Below are 25,677 nucleotides of genomic sequence, written 5' to 3' on the forward strand. Positions count from 1 at the left end.
GTTTTTTCTTAAAATACTGGTTTATCTTAGTGTTAGAATAAAGCGGCATTAAATGTTCATGTATCTGTGTAGTATCCATTGGAATCTGAAGATGACAGCTTAGCATCTGATCATGACTAGTGATGATTTGTAACGAAGATGTTGCCTTCTCTAAGTCTTCTGGATGGCTTGATTTTTAATGTAAAATTTAGTTGATTTTCAGTTTTGTTTTAGGGCTGAGTTCTAAAAGTGCTTTTTTTTCCCCCCCCTATGTTTTTGTACACAAAAGTCAGTTGGCTGGAGAAGCTGAGGAAGATTCCTGGTTGTGTAAGGGGATGGGGAAATGAGGTGAAAGAGCATGTGTCTCACAGTCTTCCTTTCCAAGGTGGTGTGATTAAATTTGATCAGCTTCTGTAAAGCTGATTGCTTATGGATTGCATGGAGTGTTCTTAAAATTATCAGTAACAATCTGTCTTGATTGTATAGTAGCAATATTCCAAACAGAAGCTGACAGCCAGTCCTCGCTGAGGAATTTTGCTAAGCTGTCAGTGTTTTATTTGCTTTTTTGAAATATGGTAAGCTTACATGTAAATTTGGAATGGGCATCAGTAAGCTTTGTAATACATTTTAATGTGTATGCTTGGCCATTTAAATGAATGGTTCTTGTTGGATTCCAGATTCATGTGTGACTGGCAAAAAGAATGTCTTCCTTCTAACTTAAGCTGATTTCAGCCTGGTCTTTAGTGGTGTGCATTTGATTGACCAAGTAGTACAGAAGATGTCTGGGGTACTTCTGCATTTATTTTAAATGCCAAAGTTTTAGCTGTCAAAACTTTCATGCCACTTTTTGGCAGTGGAGATCTTTGCTATCCATTTCCTGTTCAGTTTTCTGTTGTGCTGGAAAATGAAGAGCTTCAGATTTTGCTAATGTAGATACTAAAACATCTTACAAGGATTTTTCTGCCACTTCTACTTGCAGACCAATTCCTGTTTTGGGCTGTCTTCACTGCGTAAACAGAAATGTTTTTAATATTGCTTCATGAATGAAGTGAACTAGCAGAAGCGCTCATGTACTGAGCTAAACCTCATCTAGGCTTGAGTCGTACCTATGCAGAAACATCAAAGAAAACCGTATTCTTAATCGACATTGCTACTTCCCCTAGTTTTCTAGTGTAGACCTGACACTTCCAAATCATAGCAGAAATTAGAATTTTGGACTGCTATTGTGGTCATGCTTTGTTTCACTTGTACTCCTTTTTATCCTGTGAATAATTGTTCAGAGTACAGCTTTGTACTGAATTCTTACAGCAGCTGTAAGGCAGCTGTAAGCTGCCTGAAAGTGTAATACTGTTGACAACTTGCCAGTAAGTGCTTATAAATGGCTGTTAAGTGTCTTACAGCTTTTTTTCTCTTTGCTTTCTGATTGTCTGTTTTTTTTCCCTTTCCTATTCTTTGCTGTCCGGTGTATATCAAAGAGTTCCCCATTTGTCTAGAAGCAGCTTGTTCCTTAATCACTTTTGTATTCCACATGCGTAAGCTTCTTTTGGTTGTTGAAAAAACCCTAAAAAAACCCCAAATAAACCGTAATAACACCTGTCTTACATATGTCTGGTATAATCCTTTATAATGTCTGACCTCTGCAATTTAGTGAAAATACCTCTGTCCTGACTTAATTTCTGAATGCTTGTATTTGGGAAAGTATGCATCTGCTTAAATGACTGATTCTAAAATAGTGTCCTTTTTTGCCAAGCTATATGAATTCATTTACTAATCTGCATGTCAAGTCGTGGTTGAAGTGATTTGTCTTTATTGCAATGTCTGCTTGGTCAGTCTGGTTTGACTAATTGACTCAAATGGATTTGTTTTTTAGTAAGAGGGGAAGTTACCTTTCATTGTCTGACGTGATGCTTGTCCGTGGAGTCAGAAATTAGACATGTATTCCAGATACTAATTGGTAATCTTTCCTGGGGTTGATGCAATCAATTCTGTTAAGTTGGAATTTGCTTTAAATGAAGAATCTTAATTGGTAACGCTTTTTATAGACAATGGCTAGCACTGCTTGGCATTCTTGTCTGTTCAGCGACGTGTGCGTGGCTTCGCTCAAACTATTTTTGGTTGTGAAACATTCAAGGCCAGTAACTGTATTTATACTTTCACGTTTGAGTGATGATCTCTGGTATGAGAATGAACAACCGTATTTCTAGAAGGGGCATTAGCATTGTGTAATTGCAGGCATCAGATTTAGTGTCCGAGCAGGAACACTTTGTCATGTGCTAGAGGCTTCATTGATCACATTAAATCTATTTCAGGCATGTGAATTAGGTACGTGAACATACTTGAAAGCTGCTTTTTCACCCTGATGCTGCTCACCCTTGATATTGCCTTACACTGGAAAACGATGCTTTCAAAGGAAGGAGATTAAATAATCGTTACTTACATGCTGGATTGTACACATTTATTTCCAGTGTATGCAGCAAGCATTTACCACTAATAGCAACAAGCAATTACAGCCCTGATGTTACTTTCCCAGTTAGAATATATGACTTTTGGGCCAAAGAAACATGAACATACAAGTGGTATCATAAATACCATTTTACAAAAATGCTATTTTTTATGGGTAGAATTTGTTCTTACCTCAAATCTTGGCCATTTCAATCTTCCAAAGCATCAGTCAGGTAATAGAAGCATTTTGGATTCAGAGTGTTAGGGAAGGACAAACACAGAAGCACCTGAGTAGTTGGTTCTTCTCCTGCGCAGTAGTTGTTGAAAAAAGCTTTTTTGAAAAGTGGGTTAAGATGTTAATAGGTAGTATATGGTAGATGCTAAAAGTAAACAAAATTATACGTATTTAAATAAATTTGCAATGCAAAGATTTGGATATTTATAATACCTACATTGATGGAACTTTATTAAAATTCTGTCTGCAGCTTTATGGAAGTCACAGAATGAAGTTTTTTGAGAGAATATAATAGAACCATGTCTGTCTTGTAGCAGGGTTGCTTTTAGCAAGCCTTTATGTTGCTCTTGTATTATTAAATAGTTCAGTCTCAATATCTGTAAGAGAAGAAAAACTGAATTCTTAACCTTTCTGCTTCACAAGAATTTGGAGTCAGTACATGTAGATGTTTTAAGAGGCAGGATTGTCTGAAAGAGAAACACTTTCTAATGAAGGAATGATGAGGTATGGCGGAAGTGCCATACACTTTTTTTTGCTGATTTCTTGATTCAATTCCTTTTAAGAAACAAATTTTTAACTTCGGAGATTGAGCATGATGGCCAGCATAAACTATTACATTGAGAATTTTTGTTAATGTTCTCTAAGACAAGTGCCAAATACGTTTTGCATAAATATGATGGATTTTGGTACTCTGCTTTTTTTTTTTAAAGCAAAAATTAATACATTTTAAAGCCTGTTCTATGCTGGTTTTCAGTTTTTCCATCTCAGGCTAGCAACGATGAATCAAGCAGTGATGAAACTAGCAATCAGTCCAGTCCCACAGTACGGAAACGTCGGGCTAAGAAGAGGCTCATCTCTAGCTCCGAGGCTGAGGGTGGATCACCGGCTGAACCCGAGCCTGAACCTCCCAGAGAAGAGCAGCACAAACGCCAGTTCAGCAGTGGCCTTAACAGGTGCATCATACTGGCTTTGGTGATTGCCATCAGCATGGGCTTTGGACACTTCTATGGTGAGTTTGTAGAAAAAGACATTGAATCAAGGTCTTCTGTAACAACCACCGTTTTATCATGACTGATTTTTTTTCTTGTTCTCTGCTAACAATCTAAACTTAAAAATGAGAAAAAGCAACTGCTAATGTATGGATAATACAAAGAGGCCTTTCGGCAGTGCAGTTGTTTAATATACACTACTTTAATCTTAAAGTAAATAAAAAGAAATTAAATTTTGATTGTCCTTCCAGATAAAAATTTCTTGTTGTTCTCGTAATGCAGTGTGTACCCTTCGATTTTCCCATCTTTTTTTTTTTTTTTTTTTAAAATACATTTGTGGTAGTGCTTACCATTCTCAACAGCATTCAGAGAGTTATTTCAGGTTTTTATCCCATATGTGCTTATTTGGTAAATAGAAAAGCAAGGCACACTTTTTACAGGAGTTCATAGTATCAATATTTTCCTCTTTCTGGTGGAGAAAAATACACTGTAGTTGTCCTTGCAGTTCCAGAGTGGCTTAAGAAATCAAGGACAGCAGCAATTTTTCTGTGTTAATGCGTTGCCTAAAGTTAAGCATTACACAGATTGTTACTACATTTAACAGCAGAACTCACTGCAGATCAAAATCTACTTAGTGCAGTCCTGATCTTCTAAGATACATGTATTATGATGAAAATGATAGAGGGCATTTATTTTTAGTAGTAACTTTTCCTGAGTAATTTTATTTTTATATGAAAATGTGCTTTCATAAGAAGACTTGGCGATTGAGTTTGAGACTAGGAATATGATTCTAATTGGATTTGATTTTCATCTGATTGTTAGAGGTCTAAATTTTGACATATATTTTGAGATTTATACTAATTTTCATTTGACCCTAGTATTTTTTTTTGTTCTTAGGTAAACCTGAAGGTAAGAGTTATGAGTGGTGTATTCTGGATGCTGTGCTTGCATTCATATTTACTTCTGAAATTGTGCTATCACACATCCATATATGTATGCATACTTAAATTTCAAAAAATAAATAAATTGGGTCTTAAGAATTACTAGTGTATGTGGGATTATAGGAATGACTAATTTAGTAGTTTTAAAATTTAACAGTTGCTAGCTGGTGTAAAAACTAACTGGTGTGTATTGGCGTGCAAGCAGCAGAGAGCAGCGCGGTGACTAGACCAGTCTTTGGTAGTGCTTTGGGGTGTTAACTTGAGGTTTCAGTTCTGTCAATCATTTTACTGTGTTTAAATTGAGGTTAGTGGTAAATACTGTCCTTTTAAAGAACTTTGAGATCTATGGATGAGAACTACCTTTTGGAAATATACTCAAGAGCCATATCTATATTAAGGGATTCACTCTGACTTGTTCATTCATTGAGGTACTTCTAAACAGGAATTGTCATCGCTGGTGACAGTGATGACAACATTCCCAGCAGAAAGAAGGCAGCTCTGTGTGGCTTTGGGTTTTGCTTCTTCAAGTGAAAGTTCTTTGCGGTTATGTGATAACTAATGTTTCTACCACTAGAAAGGAAATCAAACCCTGCTTTCCATCTTCCTGTTTTCTGTTTGGTTTTTTTAAACATGAACTTCAAAAGAGAAAAGTCCTTCTCCCTGGAGGACTACTTTGTGGTTTTGTGCTTCAGGTTGGAATCAATGTATTCCCCAGCATTTTTTTTAATGCTAGGCTAATTGTCATGTAAGAGGATTGGAAGGGGTTACTTTTTATGAAATTATGTGGGGGGTGTGTGTGTGCAGTTTTTTGTTTTTTTTATCATATGTGTCAGTATCACAATAGTGTTTTCCCTTTAGGTAGAGCTCCAGGACTCCTTTAAGACTTCTAAAGATGTAGAAAGCAACTAGGATTAGGTTTTAATCAATTACTGTTTCCTAATCAGTATTAAACAGAGTTAGCTGGCTTTATGATAGTCTAGGGAGGAGATGTGAAAGAGGAGAAGCTTTCCAGGAAATAGGTAACTGGACAAGCTAAAGTCAGTAAGCCCTTGTCAGAAGAATGCTTCTTATGGACATTTTAGGTATTTAATTTTTTTCTTCAACCAGAACCTGCAAAAGTGAATATTGCTGTAGTGCTAGGGGTTTAGATGGATTCATAAAGAATCTGAAGGATACTGTGAGTTAAGAGTACCAGCTGGAAATACAAACCAATTACTGAGGAATAGTACCTCATTACATACATTTTCAGGGTCTTTGCTACCTTTTCTGTGTTGTTAAATGTCATTATAGCTTACTGTATCTAAATTAGGATTCTTGATAAGGACAGAAACAGAGTTTTAAGTGTTTTTCTGTAATTCATGTTCCTCTTAACGTGAACCCTTTACACTAAATGATTTTTCAGATACAGTCTTCAGGTTCCTAGGATCAGTGGACTTCTTCAAGTGTATCTGTAAAGCATAAATATGAAAACCAAATTTACTGTCAGTATACACAAATTCACTTACGCAAGGATCTATGCTTCCAGTGAGTGCTGAACAACTATTGAGGTTTAGTAGAGCACTGTTTTTAAGTTCATACTTGGCAATAAATTAAATAGAAATTAAGAGAGCACAAAAAATTCCTCAGTTGTAATAGTATATATAGAATTTCTTCTCTCCTCTTTAATAATAAGCGCCCCCCGCCCCCCCCCACAGCCTTTAATACAGTTTAAATACAGAAATAGAACTTTGCATATGCTGCATTGGTTTGGAAGCAGATACCTAAAAGTTGCTGTTGCCATCTACTGTAGAATCAAGTCAAGAGAATCTTAAAAGTGAAGAAATAAAAACTACATCAGTGTTTGGATTTAGAGAATGTGTATAGGTAGGGAAGTACCAGTAAAGAAGTTTTACTTGACTGAAGAAATTGGTGGATGGTACAACGAAAATACTCCTTTCAGAAAAATAGTATGTCTCAGCCTTTGCCTGATAATCGGAAGATAGGATATTTGCTTACTCTTCAGCCTTCACTCATGGGTAAGAATGATGAGATAGGGCCTGCAAGTAGTTGCTGCCTTGTGAGCAGTGTGTAATAATTGTGTTTCTGCATGAAAGCTTAAATACTGTGCTAGTACCCTCTTATTCATGTAACTTAACAGTAGAAGTTGTAGTTCTGAAATGGATAATGCATGGACTAATGGTCTCCCTGTGATACTGGTTGGCTTGCATGTTACTGAAAATGACAGTCACACACACCCTTTCCTGTGTAACTTCTGTTGGTTTTTATCTAACTTATCTCTACGTAGTGTTCCAAAATCCTTTCATTTGTTATCATCAAATAAAAGACAATGTAATAAGAGAATTTTTAGGTCTGAGAAATTGTTTATTGTTGGAAGAAACAGAATTCGTATGTAACAATCTGGTTTTAAAATCTTTAAGCTAAACAGTTACTAATAAGCTCGGGGCAAAAATTGCAAGGTAAGAATGCTTTTGAATTTGCAGAGAAAATGAAGGTGATGTTTAGGTACGTCTGTTCCTCTAACTACTTCGTCTAAGTCAAGACTATCAAAAGAAAGGTTTTTTATCTTTGTAGGTACAATACAGATCCAGAAACGTCAGCAGCTGGTGACAAAGACACGTGAATTAAAAGATCTGAAAGATGACCTTTACCAGTGCCAACAAGAGCAAGGGGATAAAGTGCATCCTAAGGCGGGGGTAGGTGTGAGTTGAGATGGAACCATTGGGTTGTTCTGTCATTACATGTGTAACTTACACAAAGTGAAATTAATTTATCACACAAATCCATTACACTTTTCCTTAGTAAGTTCTTTCTGAGAATGTCAAGAATTCAGGAGAAAGGAAAATGACAAAAAAATTGTATTTTGATCAAATTTGCTGTTGGAATGTGTTTGGAATGTGTTTAAACATACTGGTTTTCACATGTGTAGTCTAGGAGTTACCTGGACACAGAGGCTGTCTCTTTCCCTGTGACATAATGCCAGGTTGTCATTTATGGAGGCAACTGAAGCAGAACATGCTGGTTAAAACCTATTACAGGCTGGAGCTACGGGTTTTGTGAATTTGTGTTCTAAACTGTCGACATTTATTAATTTTTAAAATACTTTTAGTTTTTTACTGTTAGATCCTTCAGAGGGAAGGTTAGGGAGTGCTTTGTGTGTGTCTTTTGTTTTTGTTTTTTGGGTTTTTTTTTAGTTTTATGTTGCTGGTAGCAGCATTTATACATAACTTAATATGTTTAGTTCTAGAGTTTGCCAAGAATGCCAAGATACTGGGGAGATCCTTTTGTGTCTGGATGTAGTTACATGAACACGTATTTTCAGCAACAAGTTTAGTTCAAAATCAGTTCCTGAATTTCTGCCCCAACTGTTGAATGCCCTTGCTTCTGCTAACGTACTTGGTTTTGTAATCCATAAACCCAGTTTGCTGAACATAAATCAACAGCAAACATGCAGATTTTCATTTCCTTTTAAGATGTTACAATCCATGTACCCAATTTGCAGTCCTTCAGTTAGTTAACAAATAGAAGGGAGGGGTGATGACCCCTGGTTGGAAGGGGGAGCCTCTCACATGATCATTGTTGCCACGATAGTGTTTGTGTGTGTATCTGAGATAAACAAAGTAGCTCTATTTTTGCATCTTGCTGCAACATGTGTCACTGCATCCAAAATGACAAGCAGAGGTAGCCAAGAGTTTACTTGCCATCTTTCTAGCTGAAATTGTAACAATTCTAATGGTAGTATTTTTCCTCATTTTCTTTTTGTTTGTGTTAGTCGCTCAAGGGGGATCTTGCCATGTGTTTGACTTCCGAGGTCGAGAAGAAATCCTTTGAATCTCAAAAAAAAAGTCTTGCGGCAGAAAATCAGCACTTAAGAGAATCTCTAGAGAAGGAAGAAAAAGCTTTAGCCTCACTCCAGGAAGAATTAAGGAAGCTAAGACAACAAATTAGAAACTTGGAAGATAAAGGTACTAGCACTGATTCTATTGTAATGGAAAATCAGAAACTAAGGGAACATTTGGAAGAGGAAAAGCAAAGAAACCACAACTTTCTTCGGCAAAAGGAAACGCTCTTTGCAGAGGCACAGATGTTAAGGAGAGAACTGGACAAAGAACGTCATATTACAGAAGCTCTGAAAAAAGAACTGGAACAGTTAAGTTCGCATCAAACACCTGACAATGATGATGATACATTAAGAGAAAATCAAGAAATAGAAACTCTGCGAGGAAGGCTAGTAGAACTTGAAAAAAAGCTAAACTTTGAGCAGCAACGCTCTGACTTATGGGAGAAGCTGTATGTTGAAGCGAAAGACCAAACTGAAAAACAAGAACTGAATGAAAAAGGACAAAAGAAAGGTGCTAAAGGGCAAAGTAAAACTAAAAAGAAATCAAAGGAATCATTTTTTGGTTCAGTTAAGGAAACTTTTGATGCTATGAAAAATTCCACTAAAGAGTTTGTAAGACACCATAAAGAAAAGATTAAGCAGGCTAAAGAAGCAGTGAAAGAAAACCTGAAAAAATTCTCTGATTCTGTAAAGTCTACATTCAGACACTTCAAAGATACCACAAAAAACATCTTTGATGAAAAAGAGAGGAAGTCGAATGATAAAAGACAAGAGGCAAACAAGAAAGCTCGGACTTTTTACCGAGAACATAACGCTTATGAGAATCTGAAGCACATGCATTACAGGGGACCTCACATGCCAAAAGAATTCAAAGATGGAAGAAAACATCAGTTCACAACATTTGAAAAAGATACAGATTCACAGAAGTGTCTCAACAACCCTTTGTGTAATAGAAAACATCAGTTTGTCCTAAAGGGCTGCTCTGGTATTTTTGAATGTGCTCATCAAGAGTTCGTTAGTCTCTTTAATAGGGTATCAGATCCTATCAGGGTGGATGAATTTAATCGGCTAATGAAAACGTATTTGCAACAAGTTGTACATAACTTTCATCACTGGAGAGAACTAGAAAATTTCATCAATAAGTTTTTTCATAACGGGCTATTTATACATGACCAGATGCTGTTCACTGATTTTGTTAACGATGTCAAGGATTACCTGGAAGATATGAAGGAATACCAAAATAATAATGAAAAGGTTTTTGAAGATTTGGACAAATACGTCTATAGATACTACTTTCATTATGATAATTCACCCCAGTATGGACCCAGGTTTGTTTTCATGTTTCCTGAACTTGTTAACACAATGTAGTAGTCTTTGTGAAGTCACCTAGTGTCCTTGTTCCAGTAGGTGGTCCTCTAGTGTGTGTCTCTTACTGTATATAGAATTACATATATGCTAGAAGGCTTTTGAAGGACTCAATGGAAATACTAGATTGCGTTGCATACAGTGGTTCTGTAGTACCTTATATATAAATTTTGTGTGTGTGAGATGTTAGTTTGGGAGGTACTACAGATCCACAGTACACAGCATGCCATTTCTACTGAGTTCTTTAGAAAATGGTGTAACTGCAAGCAGGTGTACTTTAGACTAAACAGCTATGATGGCCTATCTGATGGAATGAATAACTGTCTCAGAAGAAGCATTAACTAGGACTTCCTTGTCATCTCTCCCTGAATGAGGTGGGCTTGGGGTATATTTGAGCAGGCTCAAAGTCCTGTTCTGGCAGGTATATTCCCTGCTGGCTTTTCAGGAATTTCAGTGTTCTGTTGGAGTTTAGTAGAATACCAAGTGTCTGTGCCCAGAGCTGCTCAAATAGCAGGCTTGAGTTCACATCCTGAGCCTGACTAAATTTTCTTCAGACTTGTTTGCAAAGGTCCTTGGCATGAGTTGTTCCCTATGTTCTTTTCCTGTATCCGATGGTATTCCCAGGGCAGAGCGGCTGTGGTACGCTGCCTGGCTGGCTGTGCTATACGTGGTCGAGCTAGATATGGGCAACTGGTTCTGCTGCATAGACTCTGGTGAAAGAACATAAAGCAAGTGACTTTAATGTAGTGGTGGAGCTTGCTCTTTATGGAACACTTTTATGTATATATTTTATGTGGCTTTTAACATCATCACTATTACAAAATTTGCTGTACTAATGTTTATTCTGGCCAGGTAAGAAAAAATGTGGTATACAAACTAATCTATAATACACAAGAAGGTGTCCTTGTAGCCGTAGTAGAACTCTTCTCTGTGCTGGTACTCAGTGCAAAGCATATTCAGTATTTAGATCAAGTTCTTCTGTCAGGTTTCTCTTTTGGACTTGTAGTGTTTTATTATGTCATGTGTTTTATTGCAGCACTGAGCTACTTTGGGGTTATTATATATTATCTGAGGTCGTACTTTCTGTTATTAAGAGTTGAACCATGAGGGTGAATCTCCTTTTGCCAACTACCAAGTAGCCTTTTTAGCGTGCAGTTCTGGCAAACACATGACTCAAGTTTTACGGTTTGATTTACAGTCCAAGTGCTACTTATTAATTTATTATTAAATTAACTTTAATTTGTAATTAAATACTTTATTTTTGAGTGCTTTAATTCAGTTTGCAGAAAAACAGAATCATAAAATTCATTTACTGATAATGCTGTGCAGAAATTTAGATGATGCTGAGGATGGAAATAGCCTTAATTTAGCAGGCTACAGACCCATGTCATAGAACAACACGTAGTATGAGGCTGTTTGCATCAAGAACTGCAACGAGTGAGAAATGGTGTTCAGTCAGTGCCCCCTCTTTCTGTATAAATGTACTTACTGTTCATAAAAACCTTTGAAGTGCCGATGTTTACACAAAGCGTGCTTTCCTAAGGGTCTGTAAAGTTTTCATTGTTTTTACAGAGCAGAATGTAGTAGAATAGCTGAAAAATAGATTGAGACCTCAGTCAAGAAGCACAGTAGGGATAATCAAATAGCTGTTTACCTGGCTTTAGTCTAAAGAGAACTGTGGGCAAGCAGCTGCAGAGCATTTTTATTTTTAGAAAGGATTTCTCTTAAATATACCATCTTATTGATGATTTAAACAAGTACGCCCCCCTCCCCCCATTTTGCTTACAAGAGAAAGGACTAATTAATACTAATTTAGAAGCTGCTCTTGACAATGTAACTGTTTCAAAATGTTGTTAGAGATGCTTTCATAAGAGAGTAATAAGCTTTTGTTTGCTCCTTGCAGTCGACCTAAAAGGCCTTCTTTTACACAAACTGAAAATTCCAGACATGAAAAACAAGCTCAGAAGTACCACCACCGTAATAAAAGAGAAGGTAAATGGCATAAACATGGTCGCACTAATGGAAGACATATGGCAAATCTTGAAATAGAATTGGGGCAATTACCCTTTGATCCGAAATATTGAGTAATTTATGGTAAAAATAAGATTAGCATTCACATCCTCTCTGGAAACTAATTGTTTTTCAACAAAGCAGCAAGATGCAAGTTTTTTCTCTAAATAACTTGATTTTTACACATTTTTGTTAAAAGGCAGAAGTCAAGCTTTCTAATTTGCATATTCTGTGCTGTTGCTTTAACTGTTCTTTGGAAGTGGTAGTTTGGGTGCCAGCAGTATTGTTGCAGAAACTCGGCATGCAATGACTTGTGTATGAAAAATATGCTTAATTGCATTCCATTAGTGTAGTTCAAGCTTGAGTCATGCATAATGTACCAATAATGAACTCCAGTGTTTGATATACTAACTTCATCTCATCCTTCAAAAAATAGGTCTACATTATGGTAATGTATTTGTTAGTGTTTTGTAATCTTACACTTGCTTCTTGTCTTTGGGGGGGGCAGTGTTCAAGAGCCTGTTGAATTGTGAAGAATTTGCTGTGCTGCATTCTAATCAGCTTGCTGATTTAAACACTTGAAATGTCTTGCATATCTGCATATTGTAGAAGAAAAATAAAGAGACATTGTGGGTAAAAGTCTTTATTTATAAAACAAACCTAGCATAGCTGTACAGTTCTATAAAAATGGTCCAGTCTTGTCTGCTTTCTTACTTAAGTAGTCATATGGTAACTTTGGTCTTCCTGATGTTTCCTAGTGTTGTAAGGTAGGTCAGCAACCCCACCCTGCCATACTGCTACTCAGGTTGCTTCAGGAAGAGGTTTTACATGTTTCCAGACAACCTGGCTGCCTAATCAGACCTTCCCCACTTGACTTACCCAGTTTCAGACTCAATACTCTTCCCTTTCTGCAGTACAAGATCGTCTAAGCATAGTACTGCTGTGAAAAACGGATCTCATTAGGTGCTGAGTCTAGAAACTGATCTTCAGGTGTGATTCATTTCAGTCTTTTTCCTGTAGACGTAGATGTGGCTTCCAACTCGTCCTTGAGGTACATGAGTGTGAAAGACAGTGGCTGTTTTCTCATAGCCCCTTAAAACTAGAAATGATGATATTTCCTGCAGATGAACATACATTAATTTCCACAGTCAAAAAGTGCAGTTGGTAGCATCAAAACAGTGTCCCAAAGTCTTCTGAAAACCATCAAGTCAACTGTCCCCTGGAAGTTTTGTCTTTTATTTTAGGAAAGACTGCTAGAAAAAGAGGTACCTATCATGTTTGATCCTGTCTGGAGTGGACATTCACCAGACACTGTTGTTTTGAGTACATGGACTTTATAAAAGAATTGATGGGAAGAGGTACTCTGACTGCAGGCATTTTTGCTTGTCACTGTTGCTTACTTAAAAGTGTATATTTCTGGGAACAGATGGCACGTCTGTTTTAACACAGCTAGAGGGGAATTCCATAAAACATTATTTTATGGCCTGTAGAATTTGCACAAAGAGGGCATACATGAATGTTAAACATCTATCCCCGGAATGGTATCTATATTATGGACTAGAGGGTTCAATTTTAATTTGTGGTTTTAAAAGTTGTGGACAACGATTTTCAAAAAACTTGGAACTGTAACTCTCCCCCCCCCTTTTTTTTTTTAAACTTTGTTAATTTTGTAACTTTACTTCAAAACTAGTTTGTTGCATCTTGCAGTTACCATACCTGTTCTAGCACACTGAAGAAGATCAAGTGACTGGGTAATAATGTATCTTTGTAAAACTCCTTATTAAGCCAGCCAAGTGGATTAGAGTAAAATAAATCTGCTTCATCAATGTAACTCTCATTTCCAGTTAGGTCTGGGGGACACTGAAGGAATCTCATTTTTAGAGGACAGTGAACATGACTAGGAGAAAAACAAAACAAACACTTCAGGATAAACTGACCAATATCTAAGATTTGAAATGACTCATCACTTAAAGATACTTCAGTCAAACCCAAAAGTGAATAGTTGGGTACTTTTTCCCCCAGCACCATATTTTCTTCCCTCCTTCATATCAAAGGAAAAGTGTAATAAACGGATTCGGCTCCAAACTGCTGTGACTGTGTTGTTAGCAGTTCACAGAAAGCAGAGTTATCTTAACAAAAATACCATCTGTGTAACATCAGTTTCTTCAAAAGGTGGTTTTCCATATTAGCTTCACTGTTTATATCTGCGTTAATGTTTTGTCTGCTTGCCAGGATTTATTGCAAACTCTTTGGAGTCCTGACTTCAGTCACTGTACCTTGGAATTAAATTTCTTTACTCTCTAGCAGCAGAAGTAAAGGTAGAATTAATGCAGTTTGACTGTACAATTAGCCTTTAGTTTTTCCACAAAAGTTACCGTAATGAAGCGGTATGACTTATTTTCAGAAGTCATAAGACTTACTGTATATCCTCATACAAAGCTATTTTATAAAAACTGAATAAAGTCAGACTTTTATTCTGTAGTATAAGCATTTGGCTTATTCCCCCTATTCACTCTGTATTAACTGCTTGAAAAATCAAAACTCCTCCTGTATACATTTGTCCATCTCAATGTATAAGCTTAGGAAAAAAAAAATAATTTCTGCTTAAGTGTATGGTTTTTAATATAGTACACTGTTAACTAATCTAATACCTGTAAAATGGAGTAGAGTGGCACGGCATCATGAAGAAGACAAAAGCTTGTGACTGATAAGAGTTATTACAGAGTTGCTGTACGTGACTCATAACATCAAGAGAGCCTCGCTGGTGAATCAAGCCTGTATACAGGGCTGGGAGTAAGTTTGATAAAAGCAGGAAACTTGCTGCAGATTTCTTCCATGATTTCAGATGTTTCAAAGAATATCCTATAGAAACATTTAAGTTTAAAGATAAACAAATACTAACAGTTCCACACAGTATTTTTGAAAGTACCACAGCTTACTGGAAAACCATTACTTGGTTGATAATAATACCTTACTTTGAGGCATTTTAAGACAGTGTTCTTTTGGTATTTACTCTTTAAATGGAAATTCAAAGGTTGACTTTGCCCTTATAAACTTCTTGGCTTTAACAGTGTAATTGTTAAGCCCATAGCTGTCTTTTGAAGTACAGAATTACAATTTCAAAGCCAGTGCTTTGTCTCTTTAGAGCTTAATTTTAATTTCTTGTGGGGAAAAATAGCCCATTCAGTAGTTTGGATGAATGATACGTGGCAACTTACTGTTGTGTTCAGATTCATGCATGTCCAAGTAGAGCCAGAATAAATGATAACTACATGTGCTCTGGTATGGTGGCTGTGGTATTCTTTTTCTCCAACATGCTGAAAGCTACAGCATTCTCTTACTTTTATTTTGGTTTTGAGCTACTATCCTTGGAAAAGCTTCCTCTTCCATCTTTTCCTATCCCTGCCCCTTCCCCCTGACTTTTCTTGAAGGAGCTCAGGATGAAGAGCCGTTCCTTCTGATGGGAGATAGCTGTATAAACCTGTTACCCACAGCCACAACTTAGACGAACCTGGCACAGAAGACCGCTTCGCGTTGTGACCAGCCATGAAACCCTTAGGTCATGTACTTGTCAGTAGTAGGAGATAAAATATTTTACGCAGCCTAGCTCTGTGAGCACCTTACTGAATCACAAGGAACAAGTTAGAGTAGGCCTGTTTCAGAAGGCAGTAACAAGTAAAATAAACTAGTCTTCAGCTGGTCTGTTCTGACAAATTGCAGATCTTTAACCTCAGATGAAAACAAAGTCCACTAATTAGCCTGTGGTTTACACGCTAGTAGAAACATTCTATTATAGGCATTTTTTACTGCTTTTGTGAAATGCTCATAGCTTATCTTTAAGTGTGCTTGGAAATCACTTCGAACCCACATGCGGGGTTTTTTTTCTGCTTTTATTTTTAATCTTTTGAGCAATGTAAAGACCTCTCTGTAACCGCTGAATTATCAGAAATAATTTTTGTAATTTTTTTCTTTACTGAAGTATCCAAACAGATGATAAATTGCTCTTGATAAATTGCATAGATGACCTCATTCCCTTATAGACACGAAAGTTCAGAGGGAAATTAACAAAAAATAGTGGTCTGATTGGCATTTTCCTGCATGTGAGGTAGAACTGGTTCACCTTAAATCTGCTATTGAGCTAAGCCAGGATACAGTACATCCTGATCTCAGCAAAGCACAAAACCACTGAAATAAGATTTACCTTTGTTTAGATAGGAGAACAGGGTAAAGAAAATTATTTTCAATGATTCATGTGGTTTGCACTTGTATTTAAACTAAAGATGTACAGCTTCACCTTCCAGAAGTTTTAATCTTTCCTTCGTAACTTTGCAGCATACTAGACTTTACATCATGATTTTCCTTCTCCTATAGATACGCTACTGTAGTTAATACCTAGTTTTGTAAAATCTAAAATACTTAGGCTTTTTTCTGTGTTTAAAAGAAACACAAAACAAACTGGAAAAAAAATAAATGAATACTTTAAAAGTTTCTGCTAAAGCATTAGAAAAATCTTTGTTGGCAAAAGCAATATGCTTTCCAGTTTGACAGATTCTCTTTAAATTTAAAGTTAACTACGTTAGTTTAGGGACCTTATTCCTGTTTTAACTGCTCTAAAACTGTGGAAAGTAGCCTCCAGCTGGTGGTTGGTCAAGACAGAAAACTAAGTCTACTAATATGCCTGAATCTAGACAAAGATAATTTTAGGTTTGTCAGTAATTTTTTTGTTGTTGTTGTTCCATACTTAAAGGCGTCTGTCAGGCATATTTGAAAGAACGAGGTGAAAGAAATACTACAAAAGGAGCCAAGGAGCAAAATTCACCGTCAGGGTGGCATTGCTATAAAGTTAGGAGTCACCGAGGCAACCTTTATACTATTTTGCAGAAAGGATTTTATCCATGCTCAGGATTCTCCATCTGTGCTTCGGTCACTTGCTGTTCCTCATCTCTTCTTCCCCTGCCCCACCCCCTCTTTTTTTCCCCCTACCTGGTTAGGCTGGTTCTAAGAATCCCTTGTCAAAATACCTATGTTGACCATTAGTCTCTCTTTAGGTAGTAATTACAATACAGGGAAGGCTGCAAGAATTTGAAACCAATGCTTACCACAAAAAACCATGCAAAATGGTAGTACTGGATAGATGAACCTGAATTCTTTATGGCTCAGCATGCTGTAATGAAACACATAATACTAGAGCAAGAAAGTTAAGTGCATCAGTTCTTTTGACAAAACGTGTTCTGCAGCATGGAGGACTGGAAGAAAAGCACTTGCATGTACTTTTGGCATTGAAGCAGTTTAGAGTAAAAATTGTCACTTGTTAAGAACATGAGCACGTTCAACGTAAGTTTAAACCAAGCACTAATAAAAGTACCTGCCTACTACTCTAGCAACGTAAGTTTAAACCAAGCACTAATAAAAGTACCTGCCTACTACTCTAGCAACTAAGTGGTCTATGACTACTAGATACAACTCAGCTAGTACATCACCAGTTTGCTTCCTGTAACAAAACACAATAAAAACTGTGGATGAGAAGCAAAGATTCAAGTTACACATTTGTATCTAACAAAGTAACATTCGCCTCTGCTAATGCAGCTTTACACAGTTTCCCATGCCAGCTTTTGGGGCTGTTTTGGGGATTACTGCAAGACTTGTGTCATGGGAACCAAGCAGGTTCCTACAAGAAGAAAGGCCTAAAACCAACAGAGCTACATCCAGTTTTGAGCTGGACTGTAGAAGGTGGCATTTGTGGCCTCACTACTGTTTGTCTGTGTTCAGTTACTACTCTAGTCTAATACCGTTTCTTACTTAGTAGTTACTAATTTGCTGTTTCTTTTCTTGTGTGGAAGTGTGTCTTACTTAATCGACAGTTAATTCTCATGCTTTAGAAACAGTTTATTTTTTCTTCTACTTCTCAACTTAAAATGAGACGTACAGTCCTATGATAAATGTTGAACTGTGTGTAGACTTGTGAATGGAGTAAGTTTTGGCCTAAGAAGCTCTCATCTTACTGGGGATGTATTAAAAACCAAATGAAATGGTATTTTCAGTAAAAAGCATCTAGTAAACAGTTTTCCAGCTGGTTTTGTTGTTGCTTAAACACCTATTAGGTGATTGGTTTTTCATTTTCCATTGAATTTCATGCGAAATTATTTTATTCTTTAATAAGAGTCTCAGTTCTAAAAATACATGTTTGGTAACAATACAAGAAGTACTATTATACAAAATTCTAGAAACTCTTGTATAGTTAACTGCATTTCTTGGAGTGTCTGAATAGTTTAAAGTTTTCTATCACTTAAGCCGAATGCTATGCTTTTTTTGTTCTAGAGAGCACATAAGCTTTGAAAAGAACACAACTGGGAAAGACAGTAGTTACACTTAAGAGAAATTACCTGTATACCAGTACTGTCCAAATCACTGCCAGTAGAAAGATGCGGTACCTTTTTGGTGCAAGCACACAGCCGTGAATAAAGAAAGGCAGATGGGTACCCAAGATGACTGGGAGTCCCTGAGTGAAGTACCAGTGCCAAGGATGAGATCCATAAAATGTTCCCAAATTCTGCAGCACGTTGAATTTCACGAAGTTCAGCTGAACCAGTACCCACTGGGAGATTTAGGGGAGGTGGGGGGAGAAAGTTAAATATAAATCCAAAGTGAAAGCCAACAGCTAAACTCAATTACACAGTCAATGCTGGCCTTAAATGATACAGCGTTACTGGGGTTTTTTCTATTAAGACTTGTCACAGAATTCCTATATTTAGCAATTAAACACAGAACTGTTTAAGTTTTGGAGTTTGTTGATAATGATTTATTGACAGCTGAGCATACTAATTTTAAGTAACAGTTCATAATTTAAAATAACTTGAGAAGTAAATGTTTAAGGGTTTATGGCTTAGGATATATTGAGAGACCATAGGCCAGACACAGTCAAAGAAATAACAGAAATTAGAGAAGTCTGAAACTTCAGTGTTAACATCAGTGTTAAAGTGCTAAACCCCAACCTTTTAAAGTCAAGTTTAGAACAACTTACCTTACCAAAAAACACACGGTCAATTATTAAAGAGGTTCCTACTGTGACCAATCTGCAAAAATGGAAAGTTGGTTGCACTGATACTGCCTGAATTGCTTTTGTATCAGATTCTACTCCTCGCCAAATAGCTGTCAAAACTCCCTGATTCGTGATCTTTTTTTGAGATTATCCATATTCATGGCCATTTTGCAGCGGCCAGTTGCCATTGCCCAGCGACGCTGGCATAATCCCAGATTAAACTGGAACACTGTTCAGGTCTCACCCTCATGAAATCTCTCTTAGTACTTTTTTGCCGCATATACGTTACTTCAAAAGAAGCATGTCCCTTCTTTAAACTTTTGCAAAAGAATGCTGTTATTTTCCTTGGTTTTTACACTAAATCAGCTTTTTTGGGTTGTCTGCCTCTGCAGTGGTAAAATCAATTTTAGGATATGGCTGTGCACAGTCGTCCTTTAAATTCAGAAAGAACTTACCCAACTGGAATGCAGTTGTGTAGGATAAGGTCTGCTTTCCTCTGTTCTTGCATAAAATGGGTGAAGACCAGAGGTATCCATGGGATAACAGCAGTGGGACGAATAACAATTGCAAGTGCTACCAAAGCTAAATACTTGCAACTAGAATGAGGGAACACAAGAAAACCAGAAGTTTATCAAAAGGTTTGGTCCATTCTTTTGCAGACAGTGACATTTCAACAATTTAAATACTGTCATGTCTTTGACCAAAAGTTTTTTGTACTGCAGAAAACTTTCTCTCAGTGCAGATACTCTGTTTTGCTTGGAAGGCTGCCAACTATGTAGTTGCTTTATTAGCAATGGAGTTGCTAACTAGAAGCACATTCTTGCTTTAAAATAGATAGCTGGTAAAGAAAGTTGTGACCACACATTCACCTATGCCTGAACCCAAACAAGCTTTTATTAACTTTTCCCGAGTTACCGCAAATTCCAGTCCTTTCAAGTATAAATTGAAGTTTCCCTTAAAGTGATATTTTGCGTTAAGGGAACTGGAGAATAGTAATTTTACATACCAGCTGTATCATGGCTTAAAAAAAATTTTTAGAGGAAATACCACAATTACTGTTCCTTCCATGACCTAGAGCTCTTGCTACATGAATGAGGTGTGTTTGGTGTTAGCAGTATAAATGGTATCAGTAGACTGGTGTTATCCCAAGGCAAAAAATTATCAGTACTGTTAGTAGAAAGTTTCTCACCTGCTCCCCATCTTGGAACCCTTTATTGGGTAGTAGGAAAGAGCAAACATGGTAAGAAGAGTTTCCATGGTGTTTGTTAGAGTTCTGGTACAGGAATACCATGTAAACCAGGAACACAGCTGGCAGAAGTACTGAAAATAATTATGAACAACAGGATGCAGAGGGAGAAATGTTAAAACAAATGCTGTAGTTTTAAAAGAAGGTGGTAATTCTTCAAGGTGTGACTTATAATTCAGCTGTTGTTTACTGCACAGTTTACACAGTTGTTTACTGAAAACTGCACAGTTTACACAGTGGTTATTAACATAAAATTTTTTTCAAGGCTGAGACTCACCACGCACTTTGCTGTTTCTGCATTTTCAAGGTGTTGCACTAATGAGTAAAGCTTCACATCAGCAAAAGCTGCCAGCACTGCCTGTGCAAGTCTAGGGACCCATATCTACGTAAGCAGATAGAAAATCTTACTTGCAATAAACCTGTCAAATTCCAAGTTTGAAGAGAGAACTACTGAATTGGTGAGTGACTGTTCAGACATGAAAATAGTCAATTAGTGAATATTCTCTAGAGCTTTTTATTTTTTTTTTTAAATAGTAAAGTTCCTTGGTAAAACTAGTATTTTTCCCAAAACAAAGTAAGTGTAAAGTTCAACTGAAAGTGTTCAGAAATTGAAGGTAGGATTCTTTGTCATTCATCTCCAACAGAAGTCAGAAGGGGCTGTTGTTAGTGATTTTAGTACAAATACGAAATGCTTGGGAAAGCTGAACCACTGAGCAATTATCATGTAGTGGCAAACTATCGGTATGAAACTCAAGGGGGCTGATGGAGGCCAAGAAAAATCCTCCGCAGCCACAGGCATCAGTTGTGACTGGAGACCTACGAATGAGTTCTGCACCCAGGCAAAACACTTTGGTCAGGCCTCTGGGCTCATACATCTCTAATCGCCAGGTTCGACGCTTTGTATTTCACCTGGACGATGATAAAAATACAAGGAATTGAAATGCAATGCTTTCAAATTGGATTTTAGTAGCGGATGCGTTGTTTGATTATACTCACCAGCAACTGAACATCATCCTTGGCCAACAGCTGTAAGGTTTTGTAGATGCTTGCAAAGATCAGTGGATATGAATAGCCCCTTAGGCCGCTTGCCCACTCCCAGGTCAGGTAGCCATAATTGCCAATATTAAGGATAAATCGGGAACAACCGAAACAAGAAGTTTCATTTGAGCAGTGTCACCTTATGACTTGCCCGGATCAAGACACGGACAGTTGCAGGGGGTTTCTTACAGGTCAGGCTAAGCCTTGCTGCGGCCGTGACCCTGCAGTCGCGCAGGGGCGACGCAGCAGCTCGGGAAGCGGGGTGGCGCGTCGCGATAGGGAGGGGCCGTGTCGCGATAGCGAGGGCCCGCGAGGAGGGGCGGGAGGCTGGCACGGCGAAGGATATTTGAAGACCATGCGGTGCGCCACCTCCAGCGACTGCCAGTACTCGTCCGGGACGAAGCTGGTCTGGACGACTGCGCAGTTGAGCGCCCGCAGCGCCACCGCCAGGGTCAGCAGCGGCGCCGGGCGGCCGGCAGGGCCTGCGGGAGGGGGGAGGGAGGGCCCCGTCACCGGTCGCGCCGAGGGCGCCGCCCCCGCCCGCCCCCCCACCCGCCCCCCCGTCCCGCTTACCGGCGCTTCGCTGCGCGGCGGCTCCGCTGTAGAGCACCGACCGCCGCTTACGGAGCCGCACCGCCTCCGGCCGCCGCGCCCGGGCCGGCGCCAGCAGCCCGCCCGCCGCCTCCATCCGCCGGGCCGGGCCGGGCCGGGCCGCGCTTCCGCCGGCGCATGCGCGACCCCGCGGCACTTCCTTCCGGTCGCTCCAGCGAAGGGGAGGTGCCGTCGCTCGGTGCTGTCCCCGCGTCCTTCAGGTGAGGGGCGCCGGGCCCGCGGGGCGAAGCGCTGCTGGGGCGGGGGGAGCAGGGCCTGCTGCCTCCCCCTCTCCCGGCCCCCGCTCCCAGCTCCCCGCTCCCCGCCGGGGGGCGAAGGCGCCGCCGAGGGGCGCGGAGAGGCCCGGCCGCCTCACGCCGGTGCCTGCGGGCGCGGCGGCGCCCCCTGCCGGCCATGTTGGGGCGGCTGCCGCTGCCGCACCTGGCGCTGGCCGTGACGCTCGGCGTGGCCAGCGGGCTCTACATCTACCGGCCCGTCTTCCAGTCGCCCGGGCCGCCGCAGCCCCCCGAGGGCACGGCGGGGCCGCCGGCGGCCGCCGCACCGGAGAAGAGGCCTTGAAGGAGCCGTGCGAGCCGCGCCGCGGCACTGGCGCCGTCCCCAGGGGCCGCCTCGCAGCCCGGGCCTGCGCGTCTGCCCCGGGAGGACACAGCAGCCCGGCCCCTCGGGGACACGGAGCGTTCCTGCCGTCGCCTCCGGGGAAGCCCGCTCGCCGAAGATGTAACTGCAGACCCGTGTGTGTGCTACCAGCCTGTAGGGACGTGAATGTTGAAATATGTCTAAAATTCTGAATGTTTAAACATATGTCTTCACGTCTAAGTTGAAATAACCACCAGAGAACTGGAAAAAGAAAGTCGCTGTTGGACAGTTACGCTCTTTGTGGGATTTTTTGGATTGCCTCTGATCCTCCAAGTAATAAACCCCATTTTTATCTGCTTGTCAAGCTCTCTGTTCTTAATGCTTCAGTTCTGTTGGGAATGTGGGTGTACGGAGGACTGAGAAGGGAGTGTTACCCAGCTTTGGTGTCCTTAGCCTATATTCATCCCTGTATATACAGACATACACACGCATACAGCACATGCATACGCACACCTGTTCCTGACAAAATGAGGCTGGAGTGGCTGTTCAGGAGACACGGTTGCCTGAAAGTGGGGTTGTACTTGGAGAAGCGCTTCAGTGTGTAGCTCAGTAGGACAGCACTCATCTTGCAATAGCTGTGGACCTGTCTGATAAAGGGAACAGTATCTGAGAGGAGTCTCAGGGAAACGAGATGAGTAGATCTTTCAAGACTTTAGTAATTCTAAAAAAACCACCTAAAACCTGCAGATCTTGGGAGAAATTTCTTTTGGTTTTAACACAAAATCTTGTTCAGGCAGCGTGAGGGAAAGAATCCTTTCCCTGGGTGCGTGCTATTTAAAGCCAGTGTCACGTGAAAAGGGGGGAGAGGGGGGAATCCTCTCAACGCCAGGTGTTTGATCTGTCTGTCAGCACACCAGAAAAGCCGAGACCCTTGTGCCCGACCAGTCTGTCAGTGTCACGTTACAGGGACCCTTCCCTGAACAGTCCCACTGGATCTAAGGGCAATTTGACTGCCTTGTTCAGAGAAACATGCCAACAGCATCCAGGGGACCCCTCGGCGGGTCTGCCCGCACCTGCTGCTGGCAACTGCTAGTGCCCACAAAGGACTCACACTAACAGTTACTGGAATAACACTCTTTATTATAAAGTTGTGACAAATTAAGATTCATGATTGCTGGTGATAGGGGCTGTCCGCAAAACCAAGCTTGAAATGATGCACAACTGAACTATACACAACCAAAACCTTAATTACTAATGACAGCTAGAATAAGTTATTTAGCATGCATAAGTCAATGGGGGAGAGGACAGGTTCAGCCAGTTGACTGATCCCAGAAGTTGAGATGGAATCTTCCCCTCACTTCTCCACTTTTTATACTTCACAGTATATTGCATATTCATTCAGCATACACAAGATTGGTTACAAGTTTCTCGCTTCTAATGCAAATTAGTACACATCCTCAGCACTGCTGAAGTTCTCTGCTGACTATGCATGCTCCTCAAGCGAGGGTTTGCCCTCTTTCAGGGGGGCTATTTGCGTCGGAGGTCATGATCTCCTACTACCACTATTATCTTTGTCCTAATTTCAACTCATTTTCTGTTGATGTCAGTGGATTGCAACACCTTAACATCCTGTTTCCTCTCATAAACAGAACTTTCCTCACTTGAAGGCTTCTTTCTGCGTAACTTAGATAAGGGTGTTCTTTTCACTATCTGTTCTGTGTTTCTCATGCTCCCCCAAGGCTGACTACCTTGATTAGAAGTCCCTTCATAACAACTTTAGAGTGAGTTAGATTGACCTAACTTTGTGAACACTGAATCAGAGTTGGGTAATCCAAGAGTTTAGACAATTCCCCCTGCCCTGGACTTAGTTCAGTTCAGGACTGGTCCACTTCCGTCACATTTAGGTGTAGCTTGAGTGACTCTAGTCATAGATATTGTTGTTACTAACTGGTATCGTGTGCCCAGTGAGGTGTAGTAGTGCCGTGGAGGCAGGTAACTTTGAGATGGAGGTGTGCATTAGTATTACGATGAGATTATTTCATCTGAGGGAAGTCATTTCAGCAGAACAGTTGGCTCGGGCATGGACATCTCATGGATTCTTCATGTGACAGCTGGTACGCAGCTTGTCAGCTGTGTGGTGCCATTGAGTACCATTCCTGCAGGGAGCAGGACAGTGCCTGGCCACAGGGTCTCCGCTCCATCCTCTGTCACTCCTGTCAGCATCTGCTGAGCTGGCGGGATGTGTTGTTTAGGGAACTGTGGTGATGGTAGATTCTGTGCATGCCAACCATCCTGAAGGCGATCGCTGTGTTTTACCCTAAGAAACTTTTTGTAATACGCTTCTATTAGGACCCAATTTTTCTCTAATTTCCCCCCTCAAGGTGATTTTCCCACAGCTGGGAACAGCATGACAGCTGGAGGAGGCACTGCGTGGACTTTGCAGAAAGGAGCCAAGGTGGGAGGACAGCAGCAGAAGTGGACTGGGAGGTGCAGTCAAGCACGTGATAAATCCAGTTTGGACCTGAAGGAATGCCACAAGTCTGTGGCGAGTGCGAACACAGAACTACTACTGCGGCTTTCTTTCTTTACAGGACCAGGACAGATTGATTAACCAGCTATTCTAACAAGGCGTGACGGCAGTCTGGTAGGCCCTTTCTTAGTAAGGATGAATTGCTGGAGGTTTGTCCATAAAGACGGCGGGTCCGAAGAAGAGGGGGTGTCCGGACTGCCGCAGGCAGGCAGGGGTGGTGGTGCGGCCGGCTGGCTCCCTGAGGCGCTGGGCGGCGGGGGCGCAGGGGCGGCCGCTCCCTCCTGAGGGACTGGAGCCAGCGGGCGGCGGGAAAACCCGCCACATCCACGGCGGGGCGTGTGTAACCCGGCACCACCTGCCGCAGCCTCCCTCGCCCCACTGGAACTGCGATTAAACTCCGAAGAGCGGGGAGGGTTACGGCTGGAGAGCCCGCCAGCCGGCTGAATTGAACCGGCCTCCTGGGTCTGAGCGGGGCGAGTGGCCGGGGGCAGCGCCTGGACCCGCGGGGCTGCGCCGTCCGCCAGCCCGCTCAGCCAGGCCGGGGGGCAGGGGCGGTGCTGCCCGCCCCCGCCTCGGGCCGTACGGGAAGTGATGCTGCCTTGACGGGAAGGGCAGGGCCGGAGGGACGCGGCCGCGGGAGCCCCGGTGACCGGGGGAGGCGAGCAGGTAGGCGGGTAGCGAGCCGGGCGGGGGGCTCTGGCCGCCATGTCGCCCTCCGAGGGGGGCGCTGCAGGGCGGGGGGCTCAGGGACACGGCTCCGCTGCAGGGGGAGTTAATGAATAGCGTCGGGACGCGTGGTTTGGGCTGCGAGTGGAATCACCGGTGGGAGAGTGACGC

The 25,677-nt window shown here is 40.8% G+C and overlaps 4 protein-coding genes across 15 annotated transcripts in view; 3 read left to right on the forward strand and 1 right to left on the reverse strand.

Annotated features, from left to right (window-relative positions):
- CCPG1 (cell cycle progression 1) overlaps window positions 1-18,299 on the forward strand; it is a 30,182-nt gene extending 11,883 nt beyond the window's left edge. For 4 of the 5 annotated variants that reach the window (XM_056345126.1, XM_056345127.1, XM_056345128.1 and 1 more), the window contains exons 6-9: window positions 3,411-3,665; window positions 7,158-7,279; window positions 8,356-9,752; window positions 11,693-14,662. In XM_056345126.1, the coding sequence (XP_056201101.1) occupies window positions 3,411-3,665; window positions 7,158-7,279; window positions 8,356-9,752; window positions 11,693-11,873 (1,955 nt within the window). In that variant the 3' untranslated portion in view covers window positions 11,874-14,662. Of the gene's footprint in view, window positions 1-3,410; window positions 3,666-7,157; window positions 7,280-8,355; window positions 9,753-11,692; window positions 14,663-18,117 lie in introns of those variants that run through there. The other variant, XM_056345131.1, reaches the window with a different exon arrangement.
- On the reverse strand, window positions 12,427-21,829 carry PIGB (phosphatidylinositol glycan anchor biosynthesis class B). Of its 4 annotated transcripts, none has more exons than XM_056345132.1 (12): window positions 21,696-21,829; window positions 21,469-21,604; window positions 21,081-21,198; window positions 20,362-20,466; window positions 20,028-20,158; window positions 19,294-19,434; window positions 18,821-18,872; window positions 18,183-18,394; window positions 16,899-16,963; window positions 14,451-14,661; window positions 13,516-13,696; window positions 12,427-12,917 (listed from the first exon to the last, which is right to left on the reverse strand). In XM_056345132.1, the coding sequence occupies exons 1-12, from the start codon at window positions 21,808-21,810 to the stop codon at window positions 12,786-12,788; spliced, it is 1,599 nt and encodes a 532-aa protein (XP_056201107.1). In that variant the 5' UTR covers window positions 21,811-21,829; the 3' UTR covers window positions 12,427-12,785. The 4 variants fall into 4 exon arrangements, with proteins under 4 accessions (XP_056201107.1, XP_056201109.1, XP_056201108.1 ...); XM_056345134.1 differs by having other exon boundaries at window positions 21,469-21,530; window positions 21,696-21,767; XM_056345133.1 differs by lacking the exon at window positions 20,362-20,466.
- A 296-nt stretch (window positions 21,830-22,125) lies between these two features.
- On the forward strand, window positions 22,126-22,674 carry LOC130152133 (protein PIGBOS1-like). The gene has a single exon (XM_056345136.1). The coding sequence runs from the start codon at window positions 22,128-22,130 to the stop codon at window positions 22,290-22,292; it is 165 nt and encodes a 54-aa protein (XP_056201111.1). The 5' UTR covers window positions 22,126-22,127; the 3' UTR covers window positions 22,293-22,674.
- Window positions 22,675-25,197: 2,523 nt separating this feature from the next.
- Window positions 25,198-25,677, forward strand: part of RAB27A (RAB27A, member RAS oncogene family) — a 33,963-nt gene continuing 33,483 nt past the window's right edge. For 2 of the 5 annotated variants that reach the window (XM_056345309.1, XM_056345310.1), the window contains exon 1: window positions 25,207-25,506. The gene's annotated coding sequence lies outside the window, so the exon portion shown is untranslated. Of the gene's footprint in view, window positions 25,507-25,677 lie in introns of all 5 variants that reach the window. The other 3 variants (XM_056345311.1, XM_056345312.1, XM_056345308.1) reach the window with 3 other exon arrangements.

The sequence above is a fragment of the Falco biarmicus genome, chromosome 7 (assembly GCF_023638135.1).
Source record: "Falco biarmicus isolate bFalBia1 chromosome 7, bFalBia1.pri, whole genome shotgun sequence".
Taxonomy (NCBI): Eukaryota; Metazoa; Chordata; class Aves; order Falconiformes; family Falconidae; genus Falco; species Falco biarmicus.